General features: G+C 38.0%; 1 protein-coding gene across 1 annotated transcript in view; it reads left to right on the top strand.

Annotated features, from left to right (window-relative positions):
• Positions 1-18,190, top strand: part of KIAA0586 (KIAA0586 ortholog) — a 110,441-nt gene that overhangs the window by 58,120 nt on the left and 34,131 nt on the right. The window contains exons 27-29 of the mRNA XM_008056687.2: positions 2,060-2,170; positions 6,041-6,215; positions 16,432-16,586. Of these exons, the coding sequence (XP_008054878.1) occupies positions 2,060-2,170; positions 6,041-6,215; positions 16,432-16,586 (441 nt within the window). The remainder of the gene's footprint in view (positions 1-2,059; positions 2,171-6,040; positions 6,216-16,431; positions 16,587-18,190) is intronic.

An 18,190-nucleotide genomic window follows, 5' to 3' on the forward strand; every position in this document is an offset into this window, starting at 1 on the left:
GCCTCCCAAAGCGCGGGGATTACAGTTTGAGCCACCGAGCCCAGCCTGAAAAGACTTTTAAGGAATAAAATTTTTTATTTTTTATATATTTTCAAACAACCTAAGCAAGGAAAGGTAATTGTTCTCAACTATAATGTACATTTATTTATTCACATATTTTGCTACCATTATTGTAACTTTAAAAAAAATGTTATTTCACACAAGAGTATAAAAACGCTTCATTAAAGAGTTTTTTAATAAGATTTGAATGGGACAGTTAATATTTTTTGAGACAGGATCTTGTTCTGTCACCCAGGCTGGAGTGCAGTGGCACAATAATAGCTCACTGCAACCTTGAATTCCTAGCCTCTCAAAGTACTGAGATTACAAGCATGAGTCAGTGTGCCAGATCTGAAACAATTAATTTTTTAGCAGTGATTATTTACCTCAAGTAATTGGTTGGGTCAACTATAAAGATAGTGCAGTCGCTTTTATGAAGCAATATGGGAAGAAGGCATAAATGAGATATCTTTATTTTTCAGAGAAGCACTATACTAACATTTTGGCCTACTTAATATGCCATTGTAGCATTTTTATCCATTCTTAGAACTTTATCAGATGCCAAAGCATGTTTAAGTTTCTTTAAATTAAATAGCTAAACTGAATTGAGACCAAATTATAACTTGTTTCTTTTCTGTGTTTGAAACTAAATTATAATTTGATATTTTTACTGTGGCTAAATCAGATATGCTACAAATTCATAATGAAGTCAAATGTAAAATAACAATCTGGAAAAATCCATAATAGATTGGAGTCATGTACCAGTAGACATTTATATACAACTAGGGAATATGGACTTATAGTCCCAAGTTAATAAACTTTATTTCTTTAAAAAAATAAAACAATTGCTGGGTGTGGTGGCTCAAACCTGTAATCCCAGCACTTTGGGAGACTGAGGCAAGAGGATTGCCTGAGCCCATGGGTCTCAGACCAGTCTGGGCAACTTGGTGAGACCTTGTCTCTACAATATATAAAAAAAAATTAGCCAGGCATCGTAGCGCACACCTGTAGTTCCGGCTACTTGGAAGACTGAGGCAGAAGGTTCGCCTGAGTCCAGCAAGTCGACACTGGGGTGGCCGTGAACGTGCCACTGTATTCCAGCCTGGGTGACAGAGTAAGACTCTGACTCTAAACAAACAAACAAATAAATAAATAAAACTCTGAATGAACTTAAGATTGTGTTAATAACCTCTATTTACAAGGGAATCCAATGTCTGACTCTGAGGCCCACACTGGCCCTCATGTTGGAACAGGTCTGTTGTAGGACATGAGGAAGCATTTACAGGGTGCTCCAGTGAGGGCACTCAGTCTCTGCTCCCTAGCCAAGTAAGCCAGATGTCAGCTCAAAGGCAAAGAGTCATGGAGGGGCTCTTTGTAGTTTTTACCCCCATTGCCACATTGTAGCATTGCTTTGTGTACTGCATAAATAGGAAGTTGGAAACTGTGTGAGCCAAAGACTTGATGGCATCAAAGAAAATATTTATTAATCACTGTAACAAAATTGCATGGGACAGATGGTTCAATTTTCATGTTTTTATAATAAATCTCCAGTTTACATGTTACCAAATTAGGGTTATACTGTTGTTTATATTTGAGGCAAATATAAAGGGTTTTTATTATAGTCAAATGAAAGTGAAAACTAAATGAAAAATAAAGAAACCATCTGTTGCCTGAGCCCGAGGGTTCGAGACCCGCCTGGGCAACTTGGCGAGACCTCGTCTCTACGATAAATCAAAAAAATTAGCCGGGCATGGTAGCGCGCACCTGTAGTTACAGCTACTTGGAAGGCTGAGGCGGAAGGATTGCCGGAGCTCAGCAGGTCAAGGCTGTGGTGGCGGGGAGCGGCCACTACATTCCAGTCTGGCGACAGAGTGAGACTCCAACTCAAAAAAAAAAAGAATACATCTGTCCAAAAAAATCATCATGTGATGACTGTTGTTTTTATTAATCATACATTGAGAAAAATGCAATTACTTACTAACATCTTTTGTTGTATTAATTGTCTTTATGTTTCTTTTAGGAAGATGATCCTCCCAGTGAAGGACAAGTGACTACAGATACAATTCTTTCTCTTCATGCTAAACAGAACCAGGAATCATTAGTGTTTCAGCAAGCAGTCTATCATTTGGAGGTACTTTTTTTTTTTAAGTCTCACTCTGTCACCCATGCTGGAGTGGCATGCTTATGGCCACCACAGCTTCAACTTGCTGTGCTCAGGCAGTCATTCTCCCTTAGCCTTCCATGTAGCTGGAACTACAGGTGTACACCACCACACCTGGCTAATTTTTTTATTTATTGTAGAGACGATGTCTCACCAAGTTGCCCAGGCTGGCCTTGAAGCCCTGAGCTCAGGCAGTCCTCTCCCTCCGCCTTCCAAAGTGCTGGGATTACAGGCGTGAGCCACCGTGCCCGGCTCGGAGGTACTTTTTAACCTTAATGATTTTTTTGGTTAGATATAGATATAGGAAAAAGTTAAAATATTTCTACTTTTAGTTAAAACATGCTAATAAATAAATATTTATTTATTCAGGGGTCAGTATTGTAGCAACATTAACCTAGAATCATAGAACTGTAGAGTTTTATAACTGAAAGGAATTTAGACCATCTATTCTAGCCCTCTTATTCTATAGTTGAAAAAAACTGAAGCTTTGTTTCTGCAACTATTTACTGAGTATCTACCAGATACAACCTTGGAGAAGATACAAAAATGACCAAAAGATGACCCTTTTAAGTAGTTTCCGGTCATGGAGGAAGACAAGGGCTTAAATAAGTAATTATTCACTGGTAATAACTGATCAAATAGCTATATTTGTCCTTTGTGAGCACAGAGGAGGGAAGACTCTGCCTAGAGTTGGATAGCTTTCTACAGGATATTAATACTGATCTAGGTCTTTAAAGACTGAGTAGGACTTTGTGAGCAGCAATGAAAAGGAAGGACATTTCAGAAGCCAGAAATAGCATATGTCAAAGGACAAGAGCCAAAAAATATTAGGGCTTATTTAAAAAGTGTTGAAAATCTCACAGTGGCTAGAACTTTAGATATAGAGTCAGATAATCTGGAGAAGTATATTGAACTAGATGATCATAAAGAAACTTTTATTTAGGCCATGGCAAGGCTTGGGCACTGTGGAGCTCCTGAAGGTTTTTGGGCAAGGGAGTCACCTGCTAAGATATTTAGGAAGGAGTATTGAGCCATGGACAATTGAGGAAGAAATGGGAGATCTGTTAGAATACCACTGGTTTAGAGGGTTCCAGCATGAGAAAATGAGATCGTGAACAAAGACAGTTACCACAGATGTAGAGAGGAGGGAGACTTAAATTGAAGGGCGCTGACAGTAATTGGTCATTGCTTAAGGGTGGTAAGGAAGAAGAATTTTTTAAGGATAATCTAGAGGTTTCTACCTTGGTTTTCTGGGTGGGTAATTATGTAGTTGTTGGCTTAGAAATGTAGAGAAGAGTGCTAAGTTTTGTTGGGAAGATAGTGGTTCAGTTTGACACATCAATTTCAGGTGCTTAAGGAAATTCCAGGTGGAAGTGTATAGCTTCATCACTCAGTCTCATTAATGATGGAGGTGGAACTAGGATTCTTGATCTCTATTTAGTGCCCTTTCTATTCTACTAGTTGTCTTTGCTTGAAAGAATGTGAAACTGGCTTTGGTTGAACTGGAGATCTGAAGACTACGTAGGACCCAAGGAGATGGTCAGTTACATTTTCTTTTCTTTTTTGCGAGGGGAGCGTGGTCAGAGTCTCACTCTGTTGCCCAGGCTCAAGTGCAGTGGAATGCTCACGGCCGCTGCAGCCTCGGCCTGCTGGGCTCAGGCAATCCTGCCTCAGCCTTTCAAGTAGCTGGAACTACCACGCCCAGCTTCTTTTTTGATTTATTGTAGAGACGAGGTCTCACCAAGTTGCCCAGGCTGGTCTGAAACACTTGTGCTCAGACAATCCTTTTTGCCTCTGCCTCCCAAAGTGCTAGGATTACAGGCTTGAACCACTGTGCCCAGCCTATTTTCTATTTTTATTCTTTTTTTATTTTTTGAGTTGGAGTCTCACTGTCGCCCAGCCTGGAGTGCAGCGGCTACTCCCGGCCACCATAGCCTCGCCTGCTGGGCTCTGGCGATCCTTCCACCTCAGCCTTCCGAGTAGCCGGAATTACAGGCATGCACTACCACGCCCGGCTGATTTTTTGATTTATTGTAGAGATGAGGTCTCGCTGCCCAGGCGGGTCTCGAACCCGCGGGCTCAGGCAATCCACTCACCTCAGCCTCCCAAAGGTGCGAGATTACAGGCTGAGCCACCAAGCCCGGCTTCTATTTTTATTCTTAAAATTATTAATGATTAGGAAAGGCAGAAGATATAAAATATAGTAGTAGAAAATATAAAAACTTATCCCTTCTTACTAAGAAATAATTAAATTTTCTGCAACTTCAGTTAGCTATTGACCAAAAATTGATTTCACTGGAAAAATATGATAGCTGTGTTGCTAAACTCAGGAAAGTACTCTCATACTTCTCATCAAATGAAGATGCTTAGTAGAAACCAGTAAGCTAAGAGAGGGATAGAGGAAGAAAGGAGGAAAGGGGGAGAGAGGTGAATTAAGGGGAAAGAGATGAAATCTCGCTATGTTGCCCATGCTGGTCTCAATCTCTTGGGCTCAAGCAGTCTTCCTGCCTTAGCCTCCAGAAGTGCTGGGATTATAGGCGTGAGCCACCACACCTGGTCTAAACCCCTTTTGAATGAGAAACGTGAGAGCTTTGGGGTATTGGAATTTTTATTCAATCTTTGATTAGCAAATTCATTAATTCGAATATCTCCAAGTCATAAAATGTACTAGTGACTAGGATATATCTTTTTTTTTTTTTTTTTTTTGAGTTGGAGTCTCACTCTGACGCCCAGACTGGAGTGCAGTGGCCACTCCTGGTCACCGCAGCCTCAACCTGCTGGGCTCTGGTGATCCTTCTGCCTCAGCCTTCCAAGTAGCCGGAATTATAGGTGCACGCTACCACACCTGGCTAATTTTTTATTTATTGTAGAGGTGAGGTCTCGCCAAGTTACCCAGGCGGGTCTCAATCCCGCGGGCTCAGGCAATCCACTCACCTCGACCTCCCAAAGCGCGGGATTACAGGCTGAGCCACCGAATCCGGCTGGATATATCATTTTTAATACAGAAAGAAAATATAATAAGTCCCTCATTACTTAGATATGATTTTAAAACATATTAAAGTAGCCTTCTTCAATCTGTGTACTTGTAAAAAATATAATTTTTACTTAAGGACAGTCTTTATGCTGCTTATGGTATATTTTTCTCTTCATCAATTGTTAGATTGCAAAGTTCACACTAAAAACCTTTAAGCAATTTTTTAGAATTTATTTGTTACTTTATTTTAAAGATGTGTGGTACAAATCAGGATTAGGTATACAAATGGTCATCATTCAGGTAAAGTCAGGCAATTTTTATGCATGAAGAATGAGAGAGAAATTTTTAGTTATTCTAATTTTAAGTTGTATGAACAATGCATAAGGTACACCAGCATTTAGTACTTTAAATTATGATCAAGGGCCATAGCCTTTCTAGACTCTGGTGTGGCTATGTGCTCTTTGAGCTGTGGCTGTCGTCATGCTTCCTGGCTTTGGCCTCCTCCCCACCTTGGGGAGGTGAATCTTCACTCTCTCTAATTTACTTTTACATAAACTACATTTTCTAATTTTTAAAAAAATTACAATCAAATTTTTCTTATGTTTTATTGCTATTTAATTGGAAGTTCAAAAACAGATAATGTTAACTTCATTTAAAAAATTAAAAACAAAGCCTTTCACTTAAATGTCTTATTAAACTAACTTTTTAAACTTTCCTTGCAAGTAATCTATAGGTGGCATAATCAGTACTTTCTAAAGTACTTTCCAAGCAGTCAAATGGTATAGATTGTGATATTTGACAAATATTTTCTGTTTGACTTGATTTTAATATATAATAGTTTTTAAAAATGTTTCTACTGCTTAAAGGACTTGGAAAACAGTGTGGGTGAACTTAATGAAGGACAGAGGCCCCGGCCAGTGGCAGCAAAGAACATCTTATCGGAACATCCTCCGTGGAGGCAGCAACCTGTCACTAATGCAGAGTCTCTGGGTCTTCAATGTGATTCTAAGCCGTTATCTCAACAATTTAACACAGTTTCAGGTATAACCAAAATATTGTTTCTTGATGGATCATCTGTTAAAATATTCATTTTATATGCCATCACACTTTCTCTGTACTGTTTCCATGCTAAGTGCTATATACTGTTTTGTATTATAATCTATAGTAGTATTTCTAATCTGAATTGAGGAAAAGTATAACTACTTTCAGAGGGGAGCTTGCAAAATTTATTAAAAGGGATCTTCATAATTGAAAAGTTTGATAATAACTTTTTCTATGGTATCTACAGCAATGTTTGCCCAAATGTGATTTATCTATCAGTGTCGATACATGAACCATTAGGTGGTACATGAGATAGTTTTGATAATACCTATATGTATGCTTAAAAATTTTAATAGTGATGCTTTCATTTTTTTTTTTTTTTTTTTTTTTTTTTTAGTTGGAGTCTCACTCTGTCGCCTAGACTGTAGTGCAGTGGCTGCTCCCGGCCACCGCAGCCTCGACCTGCTGGGCTCTGGCGATCCTTCCGCCTCAGCCTTCCAAGTAGCTGGAATTACAGGCATGCGCTACCACGCCCGGCTGATTTTTTGATTTATTGTAGAGATGAGGTCTCGCTGCCCAGGCGGGTCTCGAACTCACCTCAGCCTCCCAAAGGCGCAGGATTACAGGCTGAGCCACTGAGCCCGGCTGATGCTTTCATTTTAATATATGCTAGGAAACTATTACTAGCCCATCTTTGTGTATAGAACAAAGTTTAATTAGATAATACTATAGAAACTTACTCTTTACACCGTATGAATTTCAGATGTAGTGCTCAGTCCACTCAGGACTACTTCAAACCTTGAATAACTAAACTTCCTGTTGTAATACCTTGGAAATGAGGATAGAATAGAGAATACCAGTTACTAGCATGTACAGTTGATTTTCATTTGTGGTAGTTATATTCTGTCATTATCAAGAACATACAGGTTTAGGCTCCCACGAACCTCTGGTCATAACATTTTAATCAACTGATCAGTAAATAACCTGGTTTTATGTGTGTTTCTGCTTAAAAACCTTCTTTAATATATATTGCTGATTCTTAATATTGAACTCACAGCCACTGAACTATCTAGCACTATAACTCTTGCCTGAAGGAAGTGTAACACCTTATTTTCTCCATAAGACACATCAGGCTTCTTGTGCTTAAGAGTACTAGACAGTACTTCAACACTATGCTTGGGAGGGGACATTTTTAAACAGTGAAATCTGAACCCTGAATTGTACCCTACATCTTTAAAATAAAAATAAAAATAAATAAATAAATAAACAAACAGTGAAAACACAAAATGTGAAAAGCACGGCATTAAATATACTGTGAAAATGTCACTTGTTTAAGAGCCAAAATAAGAAAGCAGAATGTAAGCTGAGCATGGTGGCTTATGCCTGTAATCTTTGGGAGATGGAGGCAAGGGGTTCGAGACCATCCTGGGAAATTTGGTGAGACTTCATCTCCATAATTTAAAAAAAAATTAGCTAGGCGTGGTGGTGCATGCCTGTAGTTCCAGCGACTTGGAAGGCTGAGGCAAAAGGATCACGGGAGCCCAGCAGGTCAAGGCTGCAGTAGTCATGTATGTGCCACTGCATTCCAGTCTGGGCAGCAGAGCGAGCCTGCAACATACACAGAATGCAACCTTGTTCAGCCTTACTGGGAAAGTGCACATTAGGCAATTCAAGTTTTCACCACTCTGCACATGTCCATGAATGACCATGAAAGTACTCCAAGTATTGATTTGGGGGTTACAAATAAATTTTAGCAAATTTGTAATTTGCAGATTAATGAGGATCAACTGTATTCTCGAATATGTTATCTGATATATGTTATCTGATTTTTCCATGCCTATTTTCTCTTAAGAAAAAGAAACTTCTGAAGATATACGGATTTGCCAGAGATCAGAAAAGGAAATGCCTGAAGTTAGAAAACCATCCGTATAGAGTATTTAGATTGCTAGTTTCATGAGGGGGGGACCCAAAAACCCTGGAATTTATTAATTAAAAATTGTGAATTTATTCTGACATATTTAAATTTCAGTCACCTTCAAAATACTCTCCATGTGATGCAATACACCTATCGAGATGCTTTTTCCACTGCTTAAAACAGTTTTTGAACTTGTCAGTTTAGATGCCTTTTTGTGCTTTTGTCATTTTTTGTTTTACCTTTGCCATCTGGGCAAAACATTTCCCTTTGAGGACTTTTTCCATCCGAGGAAACAAAAAAAAGTTGTTCAGATTAAGATTGGGTGAATAGTGAGGGGTCTCAGAGATCATGCTGTTTTTGGTCCTACACTACTGAACATTCAGCGTAGTGTGGGTAGGTATGTTTTCATGGTGGAAGAATCTGTCTGCCACAACTCAGGCTGTTTCTTCTGCAAATTGTGATGCAACCTTCTCAAAACTTCCAGATTAAAAACTTTGGTTGGCCATTGTCCGGAGGAACAAATTCCAAGTGTACTACAAAGGGCCTGCCCTCCAAAAGATTATTCTGGGTTACTTTTTTTTTTTTTTTGCATCCCCCCTCATATATTGAATGAATACCTTATGTCATTTAGAATCGAGAAATTTAAGACTGAATAAATGTAAAAATTGGCATTATTTCTCATTTTTTACTGTGTACATTTTGGACATAGAGTACTCAATGCTTTACATTCTTTCAAATTAATAGGATTCAAATCGTATAAAATGTGACTTTTACATTTATTTTGTTAACTGTGCAGGTTGCAATTCAACAGAATTGACACTAGACGGCTCTCACAGATCACCGGAGAGCTACTAGGTACTTGAGAGCAAATACTTGTTAAATTGTTTAGAATAAAATCCATGAGGAGATAACCTATTTAGTCCTTTCTTATTTCTCTGGTGGCACTTAGCAGATTACCTACGGTATAGTGTATTTTTACTATTAGGTATATTTTAGGTATTTGTTTAATTTAATTGGAACAAATAAGCAATGTGACATAAGACTGAGCATATATATGAGACCGTATACCAAAGTGGCTAAGAAATTAGGCTTTTAGAGCTTCAGAAATGGGTTTGAATGCCAGCTCTATGTATGTTTGGTCAAGAATCTTATCGTTCCTGAATCCAAATTTTCTTACCTCTCAAGTGGGGATAATAGTTATTGGTTATCTGTTGCTATGTAACAAATTACCTGCAAATTTAGCAGCTGAAGGCAACAAACATCTGACATATCTTTGAAAGTAATAATGATCATGGCTTAGCTAGGAGCTTGTCAGGATCTCTTCTGAGGTTGCAGTCAAGCTATTGGCTTGGACTGAGGTCATCTGAAGGTTTGGCTAGGGTTGGAGGATCCACTATCCAAGCTCACTCATGTGGCTGTTACTGCAGGCTTCTCCCAGAATGACTGGCCTGAAAGAAAGTGAATAGTTGAGATGGAAACCATAGTCTTTATAGCCTAATCTCCACAGTGACATACCATCACTTCTGCCATATTCTACTGATAACACAGACCAGTCCTGTAACAATATAAGAAGGAACTCCAAAAAGATGTGGATTCAGCAGGCAGGGAGCATTGGCTATCTTGGAGGTAATAGTATCTACCTCATAAGGGTATCAGGGATAATAAATGACATTGCATGTAAAGTAGTAAGCACAGTGCTTGGCACATGGTGAGTGTTCTCTTTAATAATGCTTGGAGTATGTAAGCGTACCTTCTCATACATACCCGATAGGGCCAGAAACTATCCATAGTTGCCTATAATAACTTTATCTGTAGAGAACTAATTTGTTCCTCTTGTGTCAAGATTCTCTGCTGGTGTCTAATATCATACCTCTTATCTTGATTTTTAATAATTTTGCTGACAGATGCTCATTTGTTTTTACTTTGTCTCTCCCATAGTCCTTCTAATTTTCAGAAAGTGTCCTATTTGCAACCTGTAGTCCCCTGCTACTTTCTCTATACCTGAGCCTCTCAGGTTGGGTTGAGCAACTAAAAGGTGCAAAATCAGCATTGAGAGTTGTCTTGGGAACCCTAAAATGGAAGCTGGTATCTTGAGTGAATTATGTGGACCCTGGCATTTAGTACCAATCACAGCTGTTTATTTACTCAGAAAACCTGTATTGAATACCTACTATGTACTACTTAGAACTATATTAGTACAACATTAAGCCCTCAAGATTCAAAGATAATAGACATCTGCTTTCAAGGAAGTTTACAAACCTAGTGCAAGAGACATAAACAAATAATGTTAATATTGTGTGATTAGAGCAGTAACACAGACTGCCATGGGCGTGCAGAAGAGGAACTCAACCCACACATGAGGGCTTAGAAAAGGTTTTCTACAAGAAGCAATGTGAAACTGAATCTTTTTTTTTTTTTTTTTTGAGTTTGAGTCTCACTCTGCCACCCAGACTGGAGTGCAATGGCCGCTCCTGGCCACCGCAGCCTCCACCTGCTGGGCTCCAGTGATCCTTCCGCCTCAGCCTTCCAAGTAGCTGGAACTACAGGCGCGCGCTACCACACCCAGCTCATTTTGATTTATTGTAGAGATGAGGTCTCACCAAGTTGCCCAGGCGGGTTTCGAACCCGCGGGCTCAGGCAATCCACTAACCTCAGCCTCCCAAAGTGCTGGGATTACAGGCTGAGCCACCAAGCCCGGCTTGTTTTTGTATTTTCTTTTTTTTTTTTTTTTTTTTTTTTTGAGTTGGAGTCTCACTCTGTTGCCCAGACTGGAGTGCAGTGTGAGTCCGGCTGTGAAATTGAATCTTAAAGGAATTAGCTAGATAGTGAATTATGCCAAGAGTGTTCCAGTTTGTTCATTCATTTATTCAGAATATTTTTTTAGTGCCTGCTGTGCTCTGAGCATGTGTTGAGGTATCAGGAACATGAAATTTGATTAGGTCCTGTCCACAATGAGGCTTTTCTTCAGTAGAGCTAGTAGATAAGAAGACAAGAACATGCAGTAAGTTACTGTCGTTACTGAGAAGAAGTCCATAAAAAATAGCGGTACAGGACAGTTGTAGTTGGAGAAGGCATTTGGGAAAGACTTCATAGGTAAGGGGAGTCTTACTTAAAGTAAATCCTCAAAAATGAGTAGATGTTTGCCATATGGTAAGTGAGGAGGGTCCTTCCAGGCAGAATATGCAGTGAGAGAGTGGACATGGTCAAAAAACAGCAAGGCTTAATCAGAGAAAGATAATACTTTGTCAGTGAATTAGAATTTAGGATACAATGAAACTGCAAGAGTAAACAGAAACCAGGTCATGAAAATCCTTGGATATGTATCAAGTAGTTTTGAGATCTACTCTAAGACAATAAGAATTCATTTATGCACAAAATGGAAAGTAATCATAATCTTAGTTTATATTTATTCCCGTGGAAAATTCAGTCTTAAATTTCTGTTAATCCTGAGTGTTGTGTGATATTCATGAATCCATGAAAGATTATAAGTAAATGAGTAATATGATCATACTTGCCTTTTATTTAGCAAAATCATCTGAGGTGCAATGTGATGGATAGATTGGAAGGGTTAAGACTGGAGGCAGGAGCCTGATTAGACAACTATTAAAATAAGCCTGATGAGACATTATTCAACAGTGAGGATATATAAAAGGGAGATTTGAGAGACAATTTAGAAGGAGAATGGATAGGAATTAATTTGAATGTGAGAGGTACAAAAGAAGGAGAAAGTCTAAGAAATCTCTAGGTTTCTGACTAGAATGATTGGATAGATGGTCCTCTCATTCATTGAGAGAAAGGGAATACGGAGGAAGGACAGAACTAGGAGGAAATAGGATGAGTGGAATTTTATACATAGTGAATTTGAGGTGCCTTTGACTTTCATAAAAAGAAATAATCTGTTAGATATACCAGATCAAAAATTGCTGCTGCATTCTATTTCAGGTGAATTTAGTCTTCTCTGAAAGTTTGTCACAGTTGCTTTCTATTACAATACAATTCTAGAAAAGTAGAATTTGGGATTTCCAGTTATGATTAATTAAACTAAATTTGGTTTAAATGAGAAATATTTTAAGTGTCCCTCTTACAGAGCTCTAAGTTGCATTATATAGACCAGACACCTGCACTCAATGGTCATGCTTGTTAGAAGACACAGCAACTTTAGCATTGTTGTGACTGCTGTCATGGAATGCTTTTCTGACTCCTTATCCCTGGATTAGGTACCTGTCATATGTATTCTATGTAATCCTATAATGTCACCTGTCTAATGTTGTTCTTATCACACTGATTTGTAATCTCACATGAGGGTGGGGACTTTATCTTGTTCACTGTCATATCCTTGTCATCTAGCAGGATAGGTGGTGCATAGAACTAAGTAAATAGCTGTTCAGTGATAGGTGTTGTATGATGTGAAAGCTATTAGCACTTTTGAGTGCCCTCTACATCCCCTTTCTCCCCCACTTTTTTCCTGTCCCATGTATGCTTTATCCCAGATAACCCATGTGAAGGTTCTGGTATGTAACTTTCCTGGTTTTTCTTACACATATAATTAGACACACACACACATACACACACATGCAATATATATGATGTCTGTGATTGCCATTGTTTTACATATTGGATCATGTCATGTACACTTGCTTGCATTTTGTTTTTTCCCAGTAAATCCTGTAGATTACTCCAGATCAACTGGTATTGCTTAAATTTATTATTTTAATGATTGCACAAAACTTTACGGTGTGGATTTCTAATAATTTATTTAGTTATTTCTCTACTTATGGATATTTACTTTCTTACCATTTTCTACACTATAAACAATGCTAGAGTAAATATACACATGAATCCTACCATATTGTTGCATTTTATATTTCTAAAAAAGCTTTTCAGGAGTAGTTATTGGATCCAAGGACAAATATATCTTTAAGTTAGAAATATATAATGCCAGCTGGGCTCGGTGGCTCAGCCTGTAATCCCGCACCTTTGGGAGGCTGAGGTGGGTGGATTGCCTGAGCCCACAGGTTCAAGACCCGCCTGGGCAAGTTGGCGAGACCTCATCTCTACAATAAATCAAAATGAACCGGGCATGGTAGCGCGCGCCTGTAGTTCCAGCTACTTGGAAGACTGAGGCGGAAGGATCGCTGGAGCCCAGCAGGTCGAGGCTGTGGTGGCCGGGAGCGGCCACTGCACTCCAGTCTGGGCGACAGAGTAAGACTCCAACTCAACAAAAAAAAAGAAAAAGAAAAAGAAATATATAATGCCACGTTGCTTTCTTGCAAGTTTAAGCCAGTTTATTTGTTTTTATTTTTTGAGTTGGATTCTCATTCTGTCACCCAGGCTGGAGTGATCCTGGCTTATTGCAGCTTTGATCTCCTGGGCTTAGGTGATCCTTCTGCCTCAGCCTCCCAAGTAGCTAGGACTACAGGCATAAGCCATCATGCCCGGCCAACTTTTACAATTTTTTTTTCTAGAGATGAGGTCTCACTATATTGCCTAGACTGGTGTTGAACTCCTGGGCTCAAGCAGTCCTCCTACCTTGACCTCCCAAAATGCTGGGATTACAGGTGTGAACCAACATGCCCAGCTAAACCAATTTATTTTTATCAGCTGTTTATTAGAACCCTTTACCTGCATCCCCTGAAATTGTGTTTGTTACTTTTTTTTTTACTTTTATCAGTTGGAATATAAAGATATGTTTCTGACTACTGGTGAGTTTATATGTCTTTTCATGCATACATTTGTTGGCCATTTGGATTTGATCTTATTAAACTCTTCTCCCATCTGTGAGGTTCTAAATTTTTGGTGGTAACATTTTAAGCTATTTTTATATTTTAGGTGTTTTCTATTCTCTGTATTGCAGGTATCTTTTTCCAAATTTTTATTATATTCATTGACATTGTTTACAGTCTTTTTTGTTATATAATTAAAATTTTATAATACAATTAGATATTTCTATTGTTTATATTTTCTGTGTTTGCATGGCTTCATTATATTGCCGTATAGAAATTTAGCTTTTCTTTTTTTTTTTGAGTTGAAGTCTCACTCTGTCACTCAGATTGGAGTGTGGCACGCCCCCGGCCACCGCAGCCTCTACCTGCTGGACTCTGGCAATCCTTCCCCTCAACCTTCCAAGTAGCCAGAACTGCAAGCACGCGCTACCACACCTGGCTAATTTTTTTTATTTATTGTAGAGACGAGGTCTCACCAAGTTGTCCAGGTGGGTCTCGAACCCGTGGGCTCAGGCAATCCACTCACCTTGACCTTCCAAAGTGCTGGGATTACAGGCTGAGCCACCAAGCCCGGCCACAGCTTTTCTTTATAGAGAAAAGCAAATCATTTTTAGATATTTATCTGGCATCCAGTCACATTATTAAATTCTCATTCTAATAGAGTTCTTTTTTCTCATTAGAGTCTCTTGGGTTTCCTAGATATATACTGTAACAGCAAAAATACTTTTTAATATCTTCCCTATTTAACATTAAATGTGCTAATTCTTTTTTTTTTTTTTGGAGTCTCACGCTGTCACCCAGACTGGAGTGCAGTGGCTGCTCCTGGCCACTGCAGCCTCGACTTGCTGGGGCGATCCTTCCGCCTCAGCCTTTCAAGTAGCCGGAATTACTGGCATATGCTACCACGCCCGGCTGATTTTTTTAAAATTTATTGTAGAGAATGAGGTCTTGCTGCCCAGGCGGGTCTCGAACCTGCGGGCTCAGGCAATCCAGTCACCTCAGCCTCCCAAAGGCGTGGGATTACAGGCTGAGCCACTGAGCCCGGCCGCTAATTCTTTTATTTTAATCCATTTGCCAAACAGTCTTAGGAAAATGTTGAACAAGTAACATAGGAATAGAAAATTACATATCAGAATATAAAGATGCAAATATAAGGCCTGGAACATTCGTTCCTCTATGGGTATTATTACCATTATTTAAATTAATCTAATGCTAGATAATTACATGAGAATTAACCAGGTAATAGTTTTGTTAAATTGTTTTATACAGATTTAATACTGTAATGGTAAAAATTAAAACACTACATATGTATTTGATTTTTTGCAAAACCTCCTTAAAAACCTAGATTAACATAAAAGATCAATCAGTGTGATTATTTGTAATACCTAGGAAATTGTCAACAGGTTGCCTTGCCGTGGAAAATACTGTGGTGTCTTTAATATATTTTTCATTTAAAACAATTTAGTTTGTGTGTAACTCTTAGGTCTATTTCTATTCATCAAAATGAGATATACTATATTTAAAAGGTTTCCATTACTTAGGAAAAAGAATTTTCATAGAAATATTTTAGCAAGAATGTGAAATAAAGAGCAGTACTTAATTTCTCTGTGTTTTTTTTGTTTGTTTGTTTTTTTGAGAAAGCAGGATTTATTGAGAGAACAGAAGAACTCTCACAGTGGAAGGGTACTTGTGGGGGTTGCCCTCTCAGTGCTTCTTACCAGCTCTCTGAGTTTTGAATAGTCAGCTAACTTCTCTGGACTTTAGTTTTGACAGTGAAAGACACCTTAAAGAATGACTGTGAAGTTTAAATTAAATGAGATAATGTACTTTTGTGTGAACGTGCTTGGAGTATAAGGTGCAATACAAATGTATGGTGATATTCTTTTTTTTTTTAATCAATATTTTTTATTATGATTTTGTGGGGTACAGTTAAGGGTTAGGTGTACAATTATGTTTCATTCAGGCACCCTGTTGATAAGAGGTGTTTCCCCATCCGCAGACAGATATTTGCGACTGTTAATCCCATCTCCCTCCCCCCCATAGTTTCCCAGTAGTATGGTGATATTCTTATTAGCTATATAGATAGCTCGACGCTTAACATCTTTTTGTTGATTTGATCAAGATGCCATTTAGAATTTGTGAGAAAAAAGAAGAATTTGTTTATTTGAAGAATAATATTTATAGCATAGAGCAAAGCAATGCCAACCATTACTAGCCAGGAGATTACCCTTTAAAGTTACATTTTAGATATAAAGTATTCTACTGACTCTTAGTGATAGAAAAGGTAAGTTAGGAGTGTTAGGAGGTAGTGTGGGAGGGCATTAGGGCTGGACTGCATGGGCACCTTGGTGATTAGAACTTTACTTAGAATATTCCATAGATTTATTGAGCATAGATACTTTTGTGTTCTCTATGAGCTTTGGTTTCAATTGCAATGAAGCTGTTTTTATTTGAAGTATATTGCTATTTCTCATTTAGCAGATATGAAATATTGGTAGTTTTACTTGATCACTTGTTCATTTTCTAAGATAATTTTTAACAATTTACTTTCACCTTTGGTCTGCATTTTTGATAACAGGTGGTATTTATGCAGATGAATTTGCTAGTCACGGTCCAATGAGTTTGAAGGAATTGGAGTTGCATCCAAATTTTAACCGTGTTCTTCCCACAACACTTCTGACAGCACAAGAAAATGATATTATTTTACCAGTGGCTGCGGGAGATTTTTCTCAGGTACCAAACTAATTGCACTTGTACTTTACTTAGAATGAGAATTGTAACTGTATTGCCTTAGCATGGTGCTCTTCAAGAGTGTAGTCTTTGGAGTGAGGTAGCCTCAAATCTTGCCTCCTTTATTTACTAACTAGAGCCTGGATATAAATCTCAGCCAGTTTCTATCTGTGTTTTTGAACACATTACCTAGTCTCATTTTTTGAATTAACGAATAAAAATAACATATATAGATAGTAGGGTAGCTATTTTCATTCTTTCTCTATGCAATACTAGCTCAGTAATTTGCACAGAGTAGGTACTCCACAAATGTTTATTACAACATTTATAAAATGTTTTCCATGAAAGTGCAAGAAATTTCATACTGAGTGAAGCCAATGGCCTGTGCAATCTTATGTACTGAAAAAATAGGACAATTACTCTCCAAGATGTTAATGTAAAAAATGTTCATGTTATTAAATACAAATTTGTATTTGTATACTGGAAGTTCATTATTCATTTTTGATTAATTCATTTAATAAGTGTTAATTGCATGGTATGGTGCAGGAATGCATGGTGTTAAGGTTGCAAACAGATAATATATAAGATAAATATTCCAGCTATTTGGAAGACTGAGGCGGAAGGATTGCCAGAGCCCAGCAGGTTGAGGCTGCAGTGGCCGGGAGTGGCCACTGCACTCCAGTCTGGGCAACAGAGTGAGACTCCCAACTCAAAGAAAGAAAAAAAAAAAAAGATAAAGATTGTTTATGGAGCACCTATGATCAAGCAAGGATCGGGAAAAATTAGTTAATGGTGAACAAATATTGTTAATAACTTCTGTATAAAATAAAGCTTTTTGTCACCATGAGTTAGGCAAACATTTCTTAGATGTGATACCAAAACTACTATTCATGAAAAAATGGTTTTTTGAATTGTTTCTACCAAAAATAAGAACTTCTACTGTTCAAAACACACTTTAAGAGAATGAAAAGGCAAGCCACAGACTGTGAGGAAAAATTTACAAATCACTTATCTGATAAAAGACTTGTATCCAGAATACATAAGGAACTCACAGAACCTCAATATTAAGAAATCAATCCAATATAAAAATGAACAAACAATTTAGGCAGATACTTTATCCATAGAAGATTAATGAATGGGAAGGAGGCACATAAAAAGATTCTCAACAGTGTTATTCAATAGGAAAATGCTAAGTAAAACCACAGTGAAATACCACTGTACACCCATTAGAATATCTAAAATTTAAAAGACTATCAGGCCGAGTGTTGGCAAGGATGTGGAGCAACTGAGCTCTTGTACATTGCTATTGGAAATGTAAAATGATCCAACCACTTTGGAAAAGAGCTTGGCAGTTTCTTAAAAAAGTGTACACCCACCATATGAGCTATGCATTTCACTCCTAGTTTCCCAAGAGAAACTAAAACATATGTGTACATGAAGACTTGTTCATGAATATTTATAGCAACTTTATATTTGTAGTAGTCAAAAACTGGAAACAACATAAATGACCCATCAGCTGGTGAATTGGACAAACTGTGGTATATCCTGTACTAAGTAACAAGAAGGCGTGAACTATTAATACAGACAATAACATGGATGATTCTTAC

The sequence above is a fragment of the Carlito syrichta genome, unplaced genomic scaffold (assembly GCF_000164805.1).
Source record: "Carlito syrichta isolate Samal-C Ts95f unplaced genomic scaffold, Tarsius_syrichta-2.0.1 Scaffold302449, whole genome shotgun sequence".
Lineage (NCBI taxonomy): Eukaryota > Metazoa > Chordata > Mammalia > Primates > Tarsiidae > Carlito > Carlito syrichta.